Source organism: Hyperoodon ampullatus (genome assembly GCF_949752795.1).
Source record: "Hyperoodon ampullatus genome assembly, chromosome: 1".
NCBI lineage: Eukaryota > Metazoa > Chordata > Mammalia > Artiodactyla > Ziphiidae > Hyperoodon > Hyperoodon ampullatus.
The window spans coordinates 215,398,535-215,420,622 of record NC_136914.1 but is presented as its reverse complement, the minus strand read 5'-3'; the positions used below and the strand labels follow the sequence as shown (position 1 = coordinate 215,420,622).

General features: G+C 52.0%; 1 protein-coding gene across 2 annotated transcripts in view; it reads left to right on the top strand.

The window, feature by feature from the left end:
* Positions 1-22,088, top strand: part of HSPA12A (heat shock protein family A (Hsp70) member 12A) — a gene marked incomplete at both ends in the record, with an annotated part of 156,929 nt that overhangs the window by 89,579 nt on the left and 45,262 nt on the right. Inside the window, one exon of one of the 2 annotated variants that reach the window (XM_079701624.1) lies at positions 654-696. The exons of the other annotated variant lie outside the window; for it this stretch is intronic. Within the exon in view, the coding sequence (XP_079557750.1) occupies positions 654-696 (43 nt within the window). Of the gene's footprint in view, positions 1-653; positions 697-22,088 lie in introns of those variants that run through there. 2 annotated transcript variants of the gene reach the window in all.

Here is a 22,088-nt window from a genome sequence, read left to right as displayed (position 1 = left end):
TCGGTCTGCGGCCTGAGCGCTGGCCGCGCCGGGTTCCGCCTTTGCTCGGGTCCTTGACCGCTCCTCTGGGACCCTAGGGGAGAGAAATAAACTGGAGCGGGCGTCCTCTGGAGAGTGGGGTGCGTGTGCAGTGCTTGCTGTAGGGCTTCAGCCCCCGGCCGTTCCAAAGGTCTGGCGCGTAGCGGGGCCGAGGGGGCCTGAAATCCAGTCCCCGCCGCTCGCCCATCCGAGCGCCCTGTGAGCGCCTGCTTCCGGCAGGCTGGCGAGCCACCGGGCCCGGGTCGCGCCACCACCCGGGGTGCGGCCGCCTCGGGGGTGAGCCCTGGAGAGGAGAGACCGGCTAGGCGCGGCGGGTCCCGGCGGGAGGACCCGGGGCTTTCCGGCTGGGCCGGACGCCGCGCCTTCCTTCCCAAGCGGGCAGGCTGGGCGGGGCGGGGCGCGGGGCGGGGCCCGGGGGCGGGGCGGGACGCGGGGCGGGCCCTGGAGGAGCACGGGGAGGAGCCCGAGCTGCGGCGGCGGCCGCGTCAGAGCAGTGCTCCTGCTACCCGGCGGCTCAGACCCGGCCCGAGCGCCCTCCGAGAACACGGACAGGGACCTGCACGGGCACGGGCGCGGCGCCGGAGGCTCCTCTCGCGGGCGGGGGCTGCGCTACCATGGCGGACAAGGAGGCCGGCGGCAGCGACACTGGGCCCCGAGGTGAGCGCAGCGTGCGGGTCCTGCGGCTGCGGCGGGGCGGGCGGAGGGAGGGATGAGGCGCGCTCGGCGCCCCGCAGTCCCCTCGCGGGCCACGGAAAAGTAGGCGCCCCCGCTCCATCCTTCCCTAGCAGGCAGGGCCGGGGTCAGCACCGCGGCGGGGCCTGGAGTCCAGGGGGCCAGGGGTGGCCCGCTGGTCACGTGCTCCGCTCCCAGCTGGGGTGCAGACACTGCGGCGAGGACCGCAGCCCCCGCCCGGACACCCCACTGTCCCCGCCGCGGGATGTCACCTCCTGTGGGGTCCCAATGCACGTCTGGGTGAGGACCCTCCCCCATGTCCGTCCCCTGCGTGCTATGCGGGGACGCCCACGCTGGCCATTTAAACGGCCGGCCTCGGGGTGACCCGGTGTCCCCAGCGGCTCATTTTCGTCACTCAGCGAGGCGGGGGTGGGCACCAGGGGGAGTCAGAGCTTTGGACCTGTTCTCTCACCCCGACGAGGCCGGACAGACTCACCCGGAGTGGCGGCTGTAGCTCCGGGCCGAACTGCATCTCACTCTCCATCCCCGCCCACCCCCGGGCGGGGATTCTGTGGGCTGAGGAGGAGGGAAGCGGCGGGGGCTCCTCTATCCCTTCTTGCCCGGGCTTGGGGGGAGGAGACGGCGCCCAGTGCAGGGGACAGACGCTCGCGTTTCGCAAATGTGCCAGGGCCGCTTTCTTTGGGAAGCGTGGTTCAGGCTCAGAAAGTGGGGGGAGGGAGGGTAAGGAGCGAGACTGGACCTGGGAGTGGGGGAAGGAGGAGGGGCAGCTCTTGGATCCCAGGGCTATAAATCATGGCTTTCGCCAGCAGAGGGGACAGGCTGGCCAGGATTGTGGGTCCCAAGTGGGGAAAGTTGGGCGCACGGAGGATGCCGCGCGTCCCTGACCTGCAGGAGGGCCTTGGCAGAAGCAGCTGCTGGAGGGGAGCGTGGCCCGGGGGCTTCCTCCGGAGCGACGAGGCAAGCCTCCTAGCGCGGACGAAATTAAAATGCCTAGGGCGTAAGGGAAATTCTTCCAGGAAAGGAGCGCTCGGCTCTGCGGGGACCCCACCGGAGCTGGGGAAACTGATCCAGGTGGCAGCACAGCCACCACGAGGAGTGTACTCACAGCCTTGCTGTCTGTGGCCGCGTCCCCTCGCCCTCTGCTGAGCTCCGAGTCGCACCTGCCCCCTCCCCAACCCATTGTTCCTGCGGATCCGGGAGGTGCCTCCCGACACGGCACTGCAGTGGTGGGGGAGTGCTGGGGGGAGGGGGAGATCCTGACAAGGCTCATTCCTGGAAGGGACGTGGCGAGTCCAGGCGGGGCCTAAATACAGCATCCCGAATCTGCCCCCGTCCCCTGCCCTTCCTCAGCTGGCAAACACGGGCAGTGGACTGGAGGCTGTCTTTGTCTGCACATCACTCAGCAACTGGATTGATTTATCTTTTCCCCACCCTTCTCCTTTAAATAGGAAAAAAAAAAAAGTAGGATGATAGGGAGGCACATCAGAACTGCTAAGGATTGCTAAAGCTTAAGTTAGTGAAGCAGTTTCTTGCCTCTCATGCTAGAATAGTGGGTGGCTCTATCCAGTGCAAGGTTGGCCATAGGATTTGTCAAATCAGAAGAGTGAGCAGCGATGTGTACCAGCCTCCTCCCCCGCTTTGTCTAGAAAAATGGAATTCAGCACCTCTACCCTGCACACACTCACAGGGGCACTGTGTAGTTGTCTCTTCTCAGGCTGAGGGAGCTCCCCATCCAGAATGGGGAGACATGCGGGGTGTGCTGGGCCACCTGCCACTGCTCCCTGCATCTATTCTAGAGTGTTTCTTCACTTCCAGTGATCTGTGGTTCCAGGCATGCTGTGACAATTCCAGGCACATGGACTTGGGACACAGAGCAGGCTGTCCCTGGCAGCTCACTGCTTCTCTCTGGCCTCCATCCCTTCATCTATAAAATGAGAGATATTAATAGTATCTCATAGGAGTCGAGCCTGCTCACCCACCACCTAACACATCTATTTCTAAGGTTTCCTCATTGCATATTCTGTGCTGGGCAATGAACATGCATTATTTTATTTTTTAAAGCCACACAAGAAACCTGGTACCAGCATTGCCCTTTTACTGGGTAGGAAATCTAAACATAGGTTGAATGACCTATCCAAGGTCACATATCTAGTGGGTATTGATTTGGACCTAGGCCATCTGATTCCAGGGCTCCAGCCCTTCACCACCATCCTGCATAGCCCCTGTGGGCCAGTAATTACCATTCTATTAGGGACATAAAAATGATTGTTGTTGTTATTTCAAGGATTCTCTCGGAGCCAGAGGCATCAAAGTGTGTTGGGACTTGTGAGCAGTGGGAACCCCGGGTGGTGGGGTATGCTAGAAGGGATGGCCACAAAGCTATAAAACTTTTCCCAGTAAATCAAGTGGGGGACGTGCCTGTGAAACAAGAATGGCAGGTTGGTAGTCATTGAAGCTGGGTGGCGGTTACCTGACGGTTCATTACTATTCCATTTGCTTTGTATGTGTTTGCAAATTTCGCTAATAGAACATTTAAATTAGTTACTTTATAAAATCAGAAGATCCACCCTTTAACCCCTGGAGCTTTGGACCAAAAAGGCTGAGATGACCTTCAGTCTTGCCCCCACCAGTACCTGAGTTGGTTGACATGTGGAGCCCTAGAAGGATGAGGTGAACTGGGGGGCTGGTGTGGTTCAGGCTGGACTAGCTCCTGTGGTGACCGAGTCAGGGCTAGATGTGGGCAGTGGAAACCAGGTCATTTGCTCCAGGGTGGGGGGAGGGTAAGGAGAGGCACAGCAGGCAGGGGTTTTGCCTGGGTTGGGGGTAACTCTGGAAGCAGTGCTTTGGGCTTTGGAGATGGGATTCTTACCATCCTGGCAGATAATCATAATAAAAAATAAACATTTTAAATTGTGACATTTATTGAGGACTTAGTTTGTATTGAAATCTGAGAATACTGAATTATCTCACTTAGCCCTGGTCACATTTGTTATTGAATGAATGACTCTAGGAGGGGACACTTTCACCCCTATTTCACTGAGGAGAAAGCTGCCAGGCCAGCGTGGCACATCTGGAAATGGGCTGAGTGAGGGTTAGGAGGTGGCCTCGCAGCATGTGCTGGGCCCTCCGGGACTTTTGTTGAGCATCTGCATGAATGAGTGCATGACTAATAGAGTGGGGCTGCCCCACTTTCCTGTGGCCACTGAACTCCGGATGGGCGTGGAAGGGTACTGGTTGCGGCTCCCAAAGGAGCCAAGAAAAAGTGGAAGTGATGCTCTGGGTATCACTAGTTAGGGCTGTGGCCATGGGATCCACTTGCATGTCCACACCTGCCTTGCAGCTCTGTCCCCTGTCACCGGGATGCACCCCTGTGCATGTTTCCCACACTGTCTCCTGCATTTCCCAGAGCCCTGTCATCTCCCGTGGCCCTCATGCAGTTCCCCCTGTCTGGAACATCCTCACTTTCTCTAGCAAACTCCTGCTCATCCTTCAAAACTCAGCTCAGGTATCACTTCTCAGGAAGCCTTCCTGGACTCCTCCATCTGGATGAGATCCTGCCTGTGTGGGGCAAAGACTTTGGTGCTAACCATGGCTAATCCCAACTAGCGTTCATTCCAGTCTCCTATGGGAATATCCCACTGACTCCCCCAACAGCCCCATGAGGTTGGTGTTATTATTACCCCATTTTGTTGATGCGGCAGTTGAGGCCTTTGAGAAATTTTGTAACTTTGCCCAGCCAATGAATCTATTCACCCAGCCAATGAATCTATTCACCCAGCCAATGAATGCTGGAGATGGGGTATGAATTGGTCATGGAGCCTAAAAGATTGTGCTCTTTCTCTCATTCCCTTTTCTCCCAACAGGGGCAGGGACTGTATCTTTCATTTCCATACTCTTAGGGAGGCACATAGTAGGTGCTCAATAAATGTCCTACTGTGTGTTGAGTGAATCTCAGTCAGCAAGCTGTGAGGGAGTACAGCAGTGGGGAATGGCATCCACATCCTGCCCACTCAACAGGGAAGTGGCGCTTCTAGAAACGCGAATGCTCAGGAGTGGGTGGAAGCTGGAGGGGGAGGTGGGTGGGGTTCAGTCAGTCCCTAAAGAGATGCGACCTTGATTCCAGCAAGGCTTTGAGTGACGACTCAATCTTGTGGGGGCGAAGTGCTCTCATTGCATAAATAAGCCTCTCTGGCGAGGGAGAAAGCTTCTTTATTATTGCTGCGCATAATTAGAATGGCAGGGAGGAACCAGGGGTTTAATGAATAAACAGCATGTGGCAGGGAGCGATCGCCTCCCACCGGGGCCCCCCCCTGCAGCGGGCTCTGCAGATCCTTGCTGCGTTACGTTTATTGCAAATGACTCCCAGTCCTGCTCTTGGTCCAGATGTGCACTAGAGGTGCGGAGGGCTGGAGGAGCCAAGTGGCTTTGGAGCCCAAAGACTGTGGGTCAACTCCACCTAAGGTTTCCTTGCCTGGTCTGTGAAAGGGGTGCATGATGCCTGCTGGGTCTGTTGTGGGAACAGTGAAGATAACGGATGGGCAGGAAACTGTTTTGAACGCTTTTGAACACCTTTCCCCATCTTTGCAGAGTCCACTGGTGAGAAGCAAGAATGAGGGCAGCTGTCATCCAGGGCTGGTCCTGGAGCGGGTGGTGTCAGGAGCCACACTTTTTGGCCACTGGACATTCCCTGGGGTTAGTTACCACAGTGGTTCTTAATCCTGGCTGCCTGTTAGAAGCACCTGGAGAGTGTTTTAAAATTCCTGGTGCCCAGGCCTCATCCCAGAACTATTATATCAGGACCTCTTTGGGTGAGTGGCCAAGTTTGAGAATCACTGAGTTTTCACATGTCTGCATTTCAGACTTGGGACCTTAGCACGTGGGAGTGGAGGGGAGGGAGCAGACACAGTCCACTCCGTGGTGCTGGACTGTCTGAGTCACCAGGGAGTCTTAAGCACCAGCCCTGTGTTAAATACTTCCCCTGTCTCATCTCATTAAATCTTCATAAGTACTCCATGAAGTGGGTGATTTTACACAAGGGGAAACTGAGGCTGAGCGGAATTAAGTGCATTCCCCCCGGTGACCTAGCTCTTGGGGGTGGTGCTAGAACAGAGCTCAGGGCTGTCAGGAAAGCCTCCTCAGGCACCTCTTATCCTCAGGCAACTGCTTCTCCATCTGTCTTTAGCTACTTGAGGTTCCCCTTTTTTGTACCGACCACCCAAACTATAATGTATTATTTTATAAATTGACCTACTGTTTTTCTTTAATGCACTTATTTTAAGAGTCTTATTTATATCACTTCCATAAATAGGAAACCTGTATCATTTCCACAAACAGAAGGTAACCATAGCCCAAATGCATGGAACCCACATGAAGTTAGTACACTTTAAGCAGATCCTGCTGCCTGCAGAAGGTTTTCTGCTGAGGCTGCGCTCTGGGTACAGAGGGAGACTAGAGAGTTTTAGAGGAGGTCAGGGACATGGGAGCAGCAGACTCTTTCATGGAATCAGGCTCAAGAGGGTCTTGAACAGGAAGGTAAAAGCTTTAGGAATCACCTGGGGGGAGGTCATTAAAATTCTCATTCCCAGATTTTCTGGAATTAGACCTACCAGGGAAATGGGGCCTGGGGATATATTTGCAAAGCCCATCAATGAGTCTTATAATTGGTCGAGAATTAGTGTGAAATGTGACTGCCTAGTCCCTGGTCCACCAGGGGAATGGGACCCTCCCTCTGGGGATCCCTGCAGTAGAGTGTGCCGCTCTGGGTTGGCCAGGTGGGGAAGAGAGAATGTTCCAATGGGATTTTACAGGGGCAGTCAGCTTGGATTCCAATCCTAGCTTCACTACTTATCAGCAATGGGATTCTGGGCAATTTACTTACCCCCCCCACCTCAGTTTCCTCATCTGTAAAGTGGGAATAACCTATGTACCCATCCCAGAGTGGATTTTATTTACTCCCATAACCCCTGCTAAGTGCTGAGTACACCTCCTGGTTCATGGTGAGTACTTGCTGTTGTCCACTATTGTTGTTTATTATTATGAATCCTGTGGATGGAGATAGGGCAGTTATCAGAGGCTGCATTTCATCCAGGAGGCTCAGAGGAAAGAAGGGCTGGACGAGATCCCACTGCTGGGAAGAGGCAGACACAACCTGAGCCTCAAGCCCCGCGGCTTCTTGTCCAGCAGGCCCAGGTCTTTATTTTATTTATTTATTTATTTAACATCTTTATTGGAGTATAATTGCTTTATGATGGTGTGTTTGTTTCTGCTGTATAAAGTGAATCAGCTCTATGTAAACATATATCCCCATATCTCCTCCCTCTTGCGTCTCCCTCCCATCCTCCCTATCCCACCCCTCTAGGTGGACACAAAGCACCGAGCTATTCTCCCTGTGCTATGCAGCTGCTTCCCACTAGCTATCTATTTTACATTTGGTAGTGTGTATATGTCCATGCCACTCTCTCACTTCGTCCCAGCTTACCCTTCCCCCTCCCTGTGTCCTCAAGTCCACTCTGTATGTCTGCATCTTTATTCCTGTCCTGCCCTTACGTTCTTCAGAACCTTTTTTTTTTTTTAGATTCCATATATATGTGTTAGCATATGGTATTTGTTTTTCTCTTTCTGACTTACTTCACTCTGTATGACAGTCTCTAGGTCCATCCACCTCACTACAAATAACTCAATTTCATTTCTTTTTATGGCTGAGTAATATTCCATTGTATATATATGCCACATATTCTTTATCCGTTCATCTGTTGATGGACACTTAGGTTGCTTCCATGTCCTGGCTATTGTAAATAGAGCTGCCATGAACATTGTGGTACATGACTCTTTTTGAATTATGGTTTTCTCAGGGTATATGCCCAGTAGTGGGATTGCTGGGTCATATGGTAGTTCTATTTATAGTTTTTTAAGGACCCTCCATACTGTTCTCTGTAGTGGCTGTATCAATTTACATTCCCACCAACAGTGCAGGAAGTTTTCCTTTTCTCCACACCCTCTCCAGGATTTATTGTTTGTAGATTTTTTGATGATGGCCATTCTGACTGGTGCCAGGTGATACGTCATTGTAGTTTTGATTTGCATTTCTCTAATGATTAGTGATGTTGAGCATCCTTTCATGTGTTTGTTGGCAATCTGTATATCTTCTTTGGAGGAATGTCTATTTAGGTCTCTTCTGCCCATTTTTGGATTGGGTTGTTTGTTTTTTTGCTATTGAGCTGCATGAGCTGCTTGTATATTTTGGAGATTAATCCTCTGTCAGTTGCTTCATTTGCAAATATTTTCTCCCATTCTGAGGGTTGTCTTTTTGTCTTCTTTATGGTTTCCTTTGCTGTGCAAAAGCTTTTAAGTTTCATTAGGTTCCATTTGTTTATTTTTGTTTTATTTCCATTTCTCTAGGAGGTGAGTCAAAAAGAATCTTGCTGTGATTTATGTCATGGAGTGTTCTGCCTATGTTTTCCTCTAAGAGTTTGATAGTGTCTGGCCTTATATTTAGGTCTTTAAACCATTTTGAGTTTATTTTTGTGTATGGTATTAGGGAGTGTTCTAATTTCATTCTTTTACATGTAGCTGTCTAGTTTTCCCAGCACCACTTACTGAAGAGGCTGTCTTCTCTCCATTGTATATTCTTGCCTCCTTTATCAAAGATAAGGTGACCATATGTGCATGAATTTATCCCTGGGCTTTCTATCCTGTTCCACTGATTTATAGTTCTGTTTTTGTGCCAGTACCATACTGTCTTGATTACTGTAGCTTTGTAGTATAGTCTGAGGTCCGGGAGCCTGATTCCTCCAGCTCCGTTTTTCTTTCTCAAGATTGCTTTGGCTATTCGGGGTCTTTTGTGTGTCCATACAAATTGTGAAATTTTTTTTTCTAGTTCTGTGAAAAATGCCATTGGTAGTTTGATAGGGATTGCATTGAATCTGTAGATTGCTTTGGGTAGTACAGTCATTTTCACCTTGTTGATTCTTTCACTCCAAGAACATGGTATATCTCTCCATCTGTTTGTATCATCTTTAATTTCTTTCATCAGTGTCTTACAGTTTTCTGCATATAGGTCTTCGTCTCCTTAGGTAGGGTTATTCCTAGGTATTTTATTCTTTTTGCTGAAGTGGTAGATGGGAGTGTTTCCTTAATTTCTCTTTCAGACTTTTCATCATTAGTGTATAGGAATGCAAGAGATTTCTGTGCATTGATTTTGTATCCTGCTACTTTCCCAAATTCATTGATTAGCTCTAGTAGTTTTCTGGTAGCATCTTTAGGATTCTCTATGTATAGTATCATGTCATCTGCAAACAGTGACAGTTTTACTTCTTCTTTTCCGATTTGGATTCCTCTTATTTTTTTTTTTTTCTTCTCTGATTGCTGTGGCTAAAACTTCCAAAACTATGTTGAATAATAGTGGTGAGAGTGGGCAACCTTGTCTTGTTCAGGTCTACTAGGTCTTTAGAGGAGAGCTGGTGCCTCAGGATGCTGACCCTGCTTGGCTCTCACTTAGCCCTTTGCCAAGGCTCTGAGCTCCACGATGGGTTTCTGACTGGGGCACCAGTGGGGTTCAAGGTCTCTTTGCATACCTGGGATCTATCCAGGGCTGCCCAACCTCTGCCCTCAATGGACTCCCAGACCACCATCGGAAAGACTTGGCCTGCCGTGAGGACACCCCAGATCTGGAGCTTTGCAGATTCTGCTCTGAGCTCTGCCAGGACCACCCTCCTTTTCCAGCCCTGACCGTGACCTGGCAGCTGTAGATGTCAGGAGGGGCCGACAGCTGCTCCACCGCGCCCCTTCTGGGGAACCGTGACCTGCAGAGTATGCATCTTGACTTTAGTCCACTTATCTTTAGGGTGGCCGTGTGTCTGGGTTTGCCGGGACAGTTCTGCTCTATGCCTCTTGCCCCAGTGAAAGCATTAATAGTGACTCCGTTCACTTTCTGAGTATCTCAGTTTGGAAGATAAATTATGTGGTCGTGCTACTTATCTCTCCTCTTCTCAGCCATCGGGGCCTCAAGTGGGATGAAGGAGGTGGGAGGGCGTGTGGTTAAACTCGAGCTTTTGCTTCTGATGCTTCTAGGTTCCGATGTGTTTAACATCTGGGTGTAACATTGCTGTGCCTCAATTTCTTCTGCTGTAAACAAGGGTGAATAATAATCCTGCTCCACTGGGGTGTATTGACTACTAAGTGAGAGACAGCATGTCCAGGGCTGGACGTGAGCCTGGTATCTAGAGGGGGCTCAGTAAGTGGCTGTAATTGATTATTATCATTGCTGGTTTGATTGGGGAGATGTAATGGTTAAAGGTGGGGTCTGGAGCCAGACTGCCTGGGCTCAGCTGTGGGCTGTGTCGTTTACCTGTTCTGTGGCCCTAGTGAGTTACTTAACCTCTTAAAGGCTCAGTTTTCTCATCTGTAAAATATGGATTGTAATAGTCTTCTTCATATGGTTTTTGTGAGGGTTAAATGAGTTTATACAAGAAAAGCACTTAGAACAGAGCCACAAAGTAGACACTAAATTAATGTTAGCTATTATTATTAGCTGTTCTTGTTATTACGGATAAAAGTTCCAAGTTACGTTCTTGTAGTCAGGAGTATTAGTTTCCTACTGTATTCGTTTCCAGTGTATTAGTTTCCTACTGCTGTCGTAAAAATGATCGCAAACTCAGTGGCATTAAACAACACAAATGTAATATCTTACAGTTTGGGGGTTGGAAGTAATTCCAAACTGGGTCTCATCGGTCTAGAGGCAAGGTGCTGGCAGAGCTGTGTTTCTTCTGGAGGCTCTAGGGGAGAACCGGCCTCCTCGCATCTTCCAGCTTCTAGAGGTCACCTGCATTCCTTGGCTCGTGGCCTCTTCTTCCGTCTTCAAAGTGCATCACTCCAATCTCTGCTTCCATTGTCACATCTTCCCCTGACTCTGCCCCTCCTACCTCCTCTTATAAGGACCCTCGTATAAGGATCTCTTATTAGGCCCACCTGGATAATCCAGGATAATCTCCCTCTTTCAAAATCCTTAATTTAATCACATCTGCAAAATCCTTTTTTCATATATTCATGGGTTCCAGGGATTAGAACACAGGCACATTTGGGGTAGGCGGCGCATTTTTCAGCCTACCACAATCAGAAAGATTTAGGTGCATTGGTTAGAGAGTCTTCAGCCTGCCCCAGGAGCAGTGTGAATGTTGGGAACTGTTCTCCTCTGTGTTTTACATCTGTCAGGTTCCTCTTGAATCTGCTGCATGATGCCTTCCTAGAGTTTGGGTTGTTGGTCAGCCCTTGGCTTTGAATCAGTCCTGGTAGGGTCTTTGGAGACACTGCCACTTTTGGGGCTGGATTAGATCCTTCTCAGGGGCCTATGGAATCATTGAGATCTAAATCAAAGGTTTATTGGCTCCCAAGTGGGGGAAACTATTAAATTAATAAAGAATTAGTGAAATATCTACAAAATATCACATTATATCTGCTTTTGCTATGTAAGAAACTATCCCAGGATTTAATGGTTTAAAACAATAGCCATTGTATTTGCTCCTGATTCTATTAGCAGGTCTCTGCTGGGTAGGTCTTTTACTGGCTTTGCCTAGGGTCACTAATGTGACTGCAGCCATCTGATGACTCAGCTGGGCTGGAGAGTCCAGATAGCCTCACTCATGGGCCTGGGGGTTGGTGCTGGCTGGCAGCTGGGTTCTTTCTCCATGTGGTCTTTCATCCTCAAGGAGGCTAGCTCAGGCTCCTGCACGTGGTGGTCTCAGGGCAGCAAGAGGAGGAGGGGGGAGGCTGCAAGGCCTTGAGACCTTCCTGACAAGTCATTCTAGTCCTCAAAGCAATTCACCAGGCCAGCCAGAGGCAAGGGGTGGAGAAATAGACTCCACCGCTTAATGGGAGGTGCTGCAAAAAATTTGCAGCTATTTTTAATCTAACAGAGTCAGCTTGACTCACATGTTACAAGTACAAACCTTAAAAACTTGTCGTACGTTTTCAAACAACTCGTAGGTTGGATTTTCTTACTTTTTAAGACGTTCTGTGAGTGCATGCCAGTTGTCCAGAAATCAGCCCTTTGTAAATCAGCCCTTTGTAAACTGTGAGATGTTACTCACAGTTGAATTTTCTTCAAAGCCACTTCCCATTATCTTACACCTGAAATTATTTGTTTGTTTGTTACAACATGCGTTTCTATGATTGATGAATGGGGGAATGATGTGGGTATATGTGGAAGCTGTGTTGGCTCATTGGCAAATTGTCCCTGTGTGCTTATGTTTTGGTAGATCAGGATGGGCTTTCTCATGATTAAAGATCAATAAGAATTAAGAAGAAAATGGAAAATGTGTAGATTCACCTTCCTTTAGTGCCAGTTGTGGCCATTTTTTATCTTTCCATCCCCTTAAGCTGTATGGGAAAGCTCAGAGGGCAGATGAAGGAGCTGGAAGGCAATGCCCCTGTAAGGAAGCAGTGGTGCAGGTGACATTCTGGATGGGGCTTTTCATTTTGATGAGATCGGTCTCTGTAGGAAGTGAGTGCCCCTGAGGTCCTTCATCTCAAAGGAGGAACAGGAGCCAACGACTTATTCACTGTGTGGTCTTGGGTCCAGGGCCCGGTGGCCGCTGGACCAGGATATCACTCGAGCCGTTACTGGTTTTGGAAAGGCTCAGGTGCAGGGTTCTGTAGGTGTTGACTGATATGCACCAACCCTATTTTCCCCATGAATCCTGTTGTTTTTAATAGGATTTTGCTGAATGTGAAGATTTTCAGGGAAATACCTGTATGTACAGCCCTCACCTAGGAACCATCTCCTGCAAATGACTTATTTGGGTTACTAGCACCATAACTACCTGTAGGAGACAGTTTTTTTCTTTTTCTTTTTCTTTTTTTTTTGCGGTACGCGGGCCTCCCACTGTTGTGGCCTCTCCCGTTGTGGAGCACAGGCTCCGGACACGCAGGCTCAGCGGCCATGGCTCACGGGCCCAGCCACTCCGCGGCATGTGGGATCCTCCCGGACCGGGGCACGAACCCGCGCCCCCTGCATCGGCAGGCGGACTCTCAACCACTGCGCCAGCAGGGAAGCCCAGTTTTTTTCTTAATAGCAATAGATAACTAGTGCAGTCCTATTTTCCGTTCTTTAATGAATTGAATAAAATAGCAGATAATAGGTTTAATAAAACAGTTTTAAAGTCTGTGCTTGGCAAAATAAAAACTTTATGACACTTTATTAGGCCCACATAGAGGGGATTTTATTGCTTGGTACATTGAGGCATCATGGAACCAGAATTGGTGGAGATCTGGGGGCAGAGTTGCTGTGCAGATTTGAGTCTTTATCAGCCATCAGCACTTGGTGTGACTTTGATGATCAGAGTGAGAAATGGTTAAAGCTAGAAGGTACAATTGGGCTTTCAGCACCTATGAGCCAACCTCTTCATTTTCCTGATAAAGAAATGGAATCCTAGAAAGTGGCAGTCACCTGAAGAGCACACAGTGACCTAGTGGCCGAGTAGGGTCATGTTGTCCCTCAAGGCAAGTGAAGACTCTGCTTGTCTGGGTTGGGATACTGAGGATGGGGGAGGCTGAGGATAGGGACATGGGGGTGGCAGCACCCAGCTTGGGCCCTGGAGGGGCCAAGAAAGGGGAAGAAAGGGGATGGTCTAGTCCGAGCAGTGGTGCCAAAGACCCAGCAAAGACCTGATACTGCTGGGCTTGCTGGGTCCTTCCAGACCTGTCTCAGGACAGGCTGCTGGGAGTGTGTGTGTGCATGCGTGTGTGTACGTGTGCACACGTGAGTATGTGTGTGCATGCAGGTATGGTGCGATAGGGAGAGGAAGCAACAGAGGTGGAGGAAAGGGAAGGAAAGAGAGACAGACAGAGGAGGAGAGAGACAGAGACTGTGGAAGCTTCTGGTAGGTCTTCCCTTGGGGTTCGTATGGTTCATTCAAACATGAACCCACAAGGACTTGCCTAGTTGTGGGCACTGATTTTTCCCCGACGCTGCATTCCTTGGGCTTTCCCTGCACATTCACCAGTGAGATCCCAAAGTGCTACATGCCGGGGGCAGAGCCTGAGGTTCTCAGGAAGGAAGATGAGCCCACGGGATGGGATTTATCAGGGCGCAGTAGGAATGTCAGAATTCACTTTGTCCTACTTATTTTTTGATCTAAACCTTGTATGTTGAATGAATAATTATATGGAAAAAACAGACTTCCTCAGTGAGCTATATTATATATATAATGTATAGTATATACACTGCAATATATCTATAGTTATATAGTTATATGTATTATGAAATGGACATGTATTCCTGTAGAGTAAGGCCTTAAGATAGAATAAAGCACGCTGAAGAATGCAGCTGGGCTCCTGTTAACATTGCCCCTCAAAAATATTAGTGCGGGGGGAGTGGGGGAGGGCGGCGTCACTTGTTACTGAAATACTAGCAGTGAGGTTGAAATAAGCTGCAAACACAAACAGAAGCCAAAAATACAATGACCGTGGCAGAGGGGTGGCCCTGGGCAGCCTGTGACTCATTAGGAAGTAGTCAGGGATTTCAGTCCCAAGATAGAGGCCCCTCCCTCCTCCTTCTGCCAGCAAAGCGCCTCCCTCCCCACACTTCTCCCCGGGCTCACATCTGGTTTTGCCTCACCCTCAGAGAAGAATTTGTCAATTGGTTTCCATCTGTGAAGATGCTTACAATTCAAGGTGACCCCCTCTTGCCTCCCCCGACCCCCAGCTGAACCCTCAGGGCTCAGAGCCCGTGGCCGTCCCATACACAGTGCCAGCTCCAGGCTTGTTCCCAGATTTGGCGACCGAACAGCAGGACTCCTACCAGGAGGTGAATGAGTAAAGCTGAGGGCAGTGCGGGTTGGAAGGGCTGGAGCCCAGCGGTGGAGCCAGGACCTAGGAGCTCAGGGTGAGGCCTGCGACCCAAGCAGAAAGCTCTCCACCCCCCGTGGCAAGATTTCTGTCTCAGCACCAAGGATGGCCCACTTCAGGCAGGGGACAGCTGGGGACATTTGGAGGGTTGAGTGTTAGAGCCAGAGCAAACCCACCAAGTAGAGCTCCTCTCCTGGGCCTGGAGGAGGCCGAGAGGTCAAGGCAGTTGGAGGGCTCCTTCCAGGTGGGTCCCTGAGCTGAGCGCTCAGCTCCGGAGGGTAGCGTGGTATGGTGGGACCACCTCAAGTCCCGGGTGCGAGTCTCAGCTCTGCAGCGTACTCCTTGTGAGGTCTTGGGCAGGACCGGAGGCCTTCCCGAGCTTCTGTCTCCTCATGTCTAGGATGCAGCTGAGAGGTACCGCCTCCTCCCTAGGGTCGCTGGGGAGATTTGCCAGACAGAGCGTGACCCCAGGGTGCGGGAGCCGGGTGATCTCTGGGAGCGGGTGGAGGCTGGGGGTCCTGGTGCGGGAAGCAGAGGAACGGGCAAGGACCTCGGGCAGGACCAGGACCGCGGCTGAGCAGTAGCGGCGCGGCTGCAGGCGCTGCTGGATGGAGGCCGGCTTCACACCCTGCTCCCCCCAACCCTGCCCAATCCCCTCTGTTCTCGCCGTGTCCTGGGCAGAGACTGGGTAAAAACCAAGGTAACAACGTTGGTTCTCATGACCAAAGCGCTACATGTTCATCACGGAAAGTATAATCCAAAGGAAGAAAGGAGGAAACAGCCAGGGCCACACCCCTCACAGCAGCCCCTGTTGACCGCTGGGTGTCCAGCCTTCCAGGCTTGCCAGGCCAGGTGAGACAGAGCCCATAGATGCGCTTTCATAAAACCCAGTGCCGTGGGGAAGGGCGTGTTATCCTCCTTTTAGAGACAAGGTCACAGAAGCTCGAACGGTGATGGTTCTTGGTTAAGGCCCCACGGGGAGAGAGTGGGTAGGCGGCCTGATGGCTTCCGAGTTTGGATTTTTGTGTTCTTCAAAAATCCTTGTCCTGGATAATTTCTGTAACACTCCCTCACATGCTTTGCCCCCAGCCACAAGAAAGCCACGCCACAGGACCCCTTGGCTCCCTTACACCACCCACCATCCAGGGAGCAGGGTGGGCTGGGCACTGCCCAGGTGCAGGGCTCTGCGCGGGCACGAGAGGCGGGGGCACTGGAAAAGTAACCGAGCTGTCTCCTCCTAGAGCTCACGGCGGGTGCTGCCTGAGGCGCCTGGGCTCCCAGCTGTGGATGGCTCAGCAGAGCTCTGCTTGAACCTGGACACAGGTGGCCTGGGCCCCAGCTATCAAGGTGCGGTCAGGGGCCCTCAGGGGGGCAAACGGCAAATTTGCCTGGAAGCCCCAGACCTTCTTTTTGGAGGTGCCTTAGTCGGGGGAGCAGCAGGGATCTCAGGAACGGGGCCTCTGGTCCCCGCTGGAGTGTGCGTTCCCAGCAGGCAGGAGGCCTCATTACAGCTGCCTCGTGGGCTCCCTTTAGGAGCGGTCAGGTCCCTTCTCACCGGAGCAGCTTTGTGTCCTTCTGTCAGTTTCCCCGCAGGTGCCCGTGGCCTGCAGAGAGCAGAGCGGGGTCTGAGGGGCGAGGCTGCGGCTTGCTGGCAGGCCTGCTGGGGCAGGCGGGAGGGGTGCGCAAGGTGGCTGGCTGGAGGCCTGTGGACAGAGGTTTGCTCATGCATTTGAACTCATTGCCTATAATTAAAATGGATGAGAGATTTCACCTAAAAATCTGGATTTCTGATTCCTCTCTCGGGTGGAGCCAAAGCACGGTCACCCCTCTGGACAGCGCAGGGGGTCTTCAGTGTGCAGCCTCCATCACCCCTGCTGTCCCTACCTTGAGTTTTCTTTTCTCATCCCACTGTTTTTCTCAGAACCGAGTTAGGGGAAAGTTCTAGTACTCACATGGCAATAACAATGGGGCATCACAGGGCCTCTCCCGTAGCAGGGGTCTTTGGTGACTTGGGGGGCAGGCAGAACTTGGATTCAAGCTGGCTTTGCCTCCTGCCAGCTGCAGGTGAGGTTTTCTCTCTCCTCACACCTCCGTTGCCAGAAAGCAGTTGATGGTGCAGGGTGGGTATGAGGATTAAGTGAGATGGTGCCTGCAACGCCATGCCCAGGACGTGACATCTACAGCCCAGGTTATAGGTGCCCTTCTTGTTTGTTCTTTATTGTTATAATTGGTAGAATTCACGTACAGTAAAGCATACAAATGTTAAGTGTATAGCTCGTGGATTTTACATATGTAAAATCCATACACTCAGGTGTGGTGGGCCCAATAATGGTCCTTCAAGATGTCCGTGTCCTACTTTCCTGGAACATTCACACATGTTACCTTGCATGGCCAAAGGGACTTTGTAGAAGTGATTGCATTAAGGGATTTGAGATGGAGAGATGGTCCTGGATTATCGGCGTGAGCTCAGTGTAACCCCAAGGGTCCTTATAAGGGCAGAGGGACAATGGGAGGCAGGAGGGCCAGAGTCAGAGATTCGGAGGCGCTCTGCTGCTGGCCTTGAAGATGGGGGGAGGGGACACAAGCCAAGGAGTGCAGGTGTCCCCTAGAAGCTGGAAAAGGCAAGGGAGTGGATTTTCCCCTGGAGCCTCCAGAAGGAATGCAGCCCGGTCGACACCTTGATTTTTAGCCCGGTAAGATCCGTGTCAGACTTCTGACTTCCAGAACTGTCTGGTCTTAAGTCATTGAGTTTGTGATCATTTATTACAGCAGCAATAGGATGCTGATACGCTGTGTAACCACCACACTAGGCAAGATACAGGACATTTTCATCACTCCAGAAAGTTCCCTTGTGCCCCATCCTGGTCTCTATCTACCCACCCTGTGAGGTAACCATTGTTCTGATACCTTTCACCTGAGATGTTCTTTTTTTTTTTTTGGCGGTACGCGGGCCTCTCACTGTCGTGGCCTCTCCCCTTGTGGAGCACAGGCTCCGGACGTGCAGGCTCAGCGGCCATGGCTCACGAGCCCAGCCGCTCCACGGCATGTGGGATCTTCCCGGACCGGGGCACGAACCCGTGTCCCCTGCATCGGCGGGCAGACTCTCAACCACTGCGCCACCAGGGAAGCCCCACCTGAGATGTTCTTGAACTTCATATGAATGGAACCTTAGAGCATCTGCTCTTTCATGACCAGGGTCTTGTATTCAACACAGTGCTTTTGAGGTTTGTTCGTGTTGTTGGGTATAGAGGATTTTGCTCCCTTTTTATTGCTGAGTAGTATTTCATTGTATGGCCAGACCATACTTTGTTCATCCGTTCTCCTGTGGATGGATGTTTGGATTGTTTCCAGTTTTTGGCGATTATGAAAAAAACTGCTGTGAACATTCTGGAACAGATCTTTTTGGGGGCACGTACGTATTTCTCTTGGGTAGAATCCTGCTGGAGGAGTTGCTGAGTCACAGGGTGGGGATGCTCAGCTCAAGCAGAAATGCTAGGGCTGTGAAGCACGAGCACGGGTCAGCCTGGCTGGCCTTGGGCACCGGAGGCTGATGGCCACCCTTCTTGCCCACAGTGGTTTCCGGGGTGCACACGTGGTGGTAGGGGGCCTCCTCTGGTCCAGGGCAGGGGAGTAGGTGGCCCTCCGGTGGACATGTAGGTGGAAAACCTCAGTCAGCAGGTGTGCGCTCTGGGCCTCAGAATGGTGGGTGGGCCTGTGCTTCCTGAGTACCTGCTCTGCACCCAGTTCGGGGCTGTCCTTTTCTCATGGGTCTTCCCTTGTGGTCTCCACGCAGCCCTGTGAAGGGGAGCAGTCGTTAGCCCAGGTTGCAGCTGCGGAGACTGAGGCCCAGGACAGAGTCCTGTCTATGGCAGAGCTGGTGCAGGTGGAACCAGGTGTCCTCCTCCAGCCCAGCTAACTCTGTGTCCTTGGTCCCATTCCCCACTCCTGGAAGAGTAGTTCAAGGCTGTGCCTGGTGGGAGGGCAGCCACAAGGGTCAGCTCCTCCCACGGGAAGGTTAGTGGGGCCTTTTCTCCCTGCAGACCGGTGCACGAGAGGGCCTGGAGGATGGCGGATGGCTTCCCAGATGGCAGAGAACACAGCCCAGCTGGTGCAGGGGGTTGTCTGGGGACAGTCACGATGGGGCGGTAGTGGTGCGGGTGCTAGTGGAGCTGTCTGATTGGTTAAAGCGTTAGATCTGATATGAAGGGCAGAGGAGAGCCACAGCAGGTGCTTGGGGCTGGGAGTAACCTGATGAAATTGGTGGCTGTGATGTGATGTGAGCCGGGGGCAGCCGGGAGGGAGGGTGCAAGGCCTCTGGGGAGCTCTCCACACTGCTCTGTCTGTCTTTGCTCGTGCTCTGCCCTCTGCCTGGGGTTCCCTCCCCATCTTGTCCACTCAGCAAACTTGCCCTTCGAAAGGCCAAACAGCATCACCCTGGGGCTGCCCACTCCACCTCAGTCCCCCATGGCACTCACCATGGTGTCTAATAGAGTTCATGGGCAAGATAGAATTTTCCGGTGTTCTTTTTTTTTTTTTTTTTTTTTTTTTTTGCGTTACGCGGGCCTCTCACTGTTGTGGCCTCTCCCGTTGCGGAGCACAGGATCCGGACGCGCAGGCTCAGCGGTCATGGCTCAAGGGCCCAGCCGCTCCGCGGCATGTGGGATCCTCCCGGACCAGGGCACGAACCCGCGTCCCCTGCATCGGCAGGCGGACTCTCAACCGCTGCGCCACCAGGGAAGCAAGCCCTCCGGTGTTCTTAATTACAATATTTAAATTGAAGTCACTTGCTCTGTAGTGGCCTGAGAACTCATAGTCGGATTCTCATAAATTAAATACCCACGTGATGCATATCCACTAGACAAGACTAATGGAGCCCAATGGGGATGGGGCAGAGGAGGATGTGGGCGGGCACAGGGGGCGTGGGGGATGGGACCCTCGTCCGCTCCGCTGACGGACTTCCCAGGAAATGCTGAAGTGATGCCCCGTGGCCCCTGCCTGCTTCCCTGCTACGCATTTAGCTTCCGGAAGTCTTCTAGTTCACTAACGCAGACTGTCCCCAGACTTGTGTCCAAACCTTTGGGACCTTCCCAGACTAGGTGTGTGGAGAGAGAGGGGCAGAGAAATGCGGTGGGGAGTGCAGGCCCATGTGGATGTCCCTGTGACCAGCTGCCACTTTCCCAGCCTGAGGCATTCCCGTGGGCCCCTCCTGGAGGTCACTGCCCTGTGCTCAGACATTCCCGGCTCAGCGGGTGGGGCTGTGCCTGGGGGGTGGCAGGCTGGTCACTGTGTATCTGGAGCATTCTGCTCTGAAGGGGAGATGGCCCCTGGCTAATTGAGTTCCAGACGGAGGAGCTGTTAAAGAGAACCGTGAGGCCCGAAGCCCTCGTGTGCACGGTTAGACTTAGTGCAGCGGGCAGGCCTGGGTGCCAGGAGGGACAGGCCCGCGGCGCAGCAGCAACGGAAAGCTGGAGGAGCACCACCCTGGGCTTTTGGAGGCCCAGACGGCTTCCTAAGCCCGAGGTTGGGCAACTGGCCATCCACAGGTAGCGGCTAGGGTGCAAAGTCCTATTCCTTTGACCTCGGTTCTTGCTTACCTGGGCCCTGCAGGGGCTGGAACCAGGGGTCCTGGGAGGTCACGTGTCCTGAATACTCATGCACGAATATCATGCATGCACCAGGGGGTGTGGGCACCCGTGATGCATCTGAATTGTTTGGCATCTGGGGCCGTCTGTGTGGCCTCCTTGTGGGCCCTAAACATCATATGCATTTTATTTCCTGCGGTTCATATGGTTTTGAGACTTGCCTTCCCCACCTCAGCTCAGGAGAAGATCTGGAAGGACCCGCGTTTGCTTTTCTGCGTGGTAGGTATGGGAGATACGGGGATTGGCAGGGGTTTGCAGTCTGTTTGCTCTTACCCTGCTGTAGCGATTCACCCCAATGGTTTGGTTTGGTTTGGTTTTCATTGTAGTTGACTTGCTTGAAGTGCAGATTAAAAAACGGATCAGAGGGCTTCCCTGGTGGCGCAGTGGTTGAGAGTCTGCCTGTCGATGCAGGGGACGCGGGTTCGTGCCCCGGTCCGGGAGGATCCCACATGCCGCGGAGCGGCTGGGCCCATGAGCCATGGCCGCTGAGCCTGCACGTCTGGAGCCTGTGCTCCACAGCGGGAGAGGCCACAACAGTGAGAGGCCCGCGTACCGCAAAAAAAAAAAAAAAAAAAAAAAAAAGAGTTTGGTGGTCAACATCTGCTTGCTCTGGGACAGGAGCTGGGCCTGGTGTATCGGTGGGGAGGCTCTGTGGGCCTCATCACAGCTGCTTGGCCTTAGGTGGGCCATGGGGTGCTCTGGGGGACCCTCTGGGTCCTGGTGGCTTAGGGTTTTCCCCCTGCTCTGTGGAGTAGCCTGAGGAAGTAAGCACCATTCTCAGGAAAGTACCTTAGCATGGTCTTTTATATTCTTTTGGCAAAGGCTTTGAGCAAATTCGGTCCTGGGGGAATTGTCTACTAGTTTGCTTTGTTTTTATCTCCCGTTACTGCTTGGAAGTTAGATATTCAATTTCAACTCCTTTCAAGAGTAGTTACTCTTGAAATTTTGCCATGTATACTTAATTTAGCAAAGTCTAAAGTTAATCAATATCTTAATCAATATCCAGTTTACTAATTCCATTTTTGTAAGAAGGTCAATCCATCAGTGAAGGTTTTGTATAAAAAGAGTAAGAACTAGGGAGTTTAAACTTAGTCTTAAAAGTCTCTGAATGGACTTTTTTCCTTCCAGCTGACATGAAGCCTTCGCCCAGCGTGTGGGAATGGTCTGTGTACAGGTGCCAGGCTGCCTGCGCTGGAGGGCATTTGGTCACCCCCTTGGAAGCCCCCCTTCAGGCTGCAGTGGATGGGCCATGCTTGACCTCCCCAGGGGCTCTTTTGAGCCCCTTGTGGCATTTCTCTTCTCTTTTCCTTTATATTTTGGGAGCAGGAATTTCTCAGGCAGGTTCCTGAGCACCTCCCGGCCTAGGACCCAGGCTCAGGCAGTGGGCACTTGCAAATAGTTAACAGAAGAATGTTTTAATGCTGATGCAGTTTGCCCTCCTGCTAAGACGAGGCCGTGACTCCTGCTGAGGGCTAGTGTGGCTGCAGGTTATCAGGCACCTTCTCCTGACATTTATTCCAGAATCCCTTGAAACTACTTATCTGGGGAGAAGCACCGACAAGCCCCCTGTCTGTAGCTCGCTGTCAGGATGCCTGACCCTTGGGAGTCTCCTGGCCCTTTAGCTCTGGCCAGCCGGCTTCAGAGCATCTAGGGGAAAAGTGAAGACACAGCTGGTGACCTGAGGCACTGACGCCGCTCTGGGCCCACGTTCTTGTGTTGCTAAAGAGTGGGGTGTCTGGGGACAGGCCAGTGCCAGCTGTTGCCCCCGGCCTAGCTGTAGTCGTCAGCCATCCTGGAGGTGGGCTAGGAGACAGTCGTCCTTACAGTGTGGTTTCCTGCAGCTCTTTGATTTTTTTTTTCTTGAGATATAAT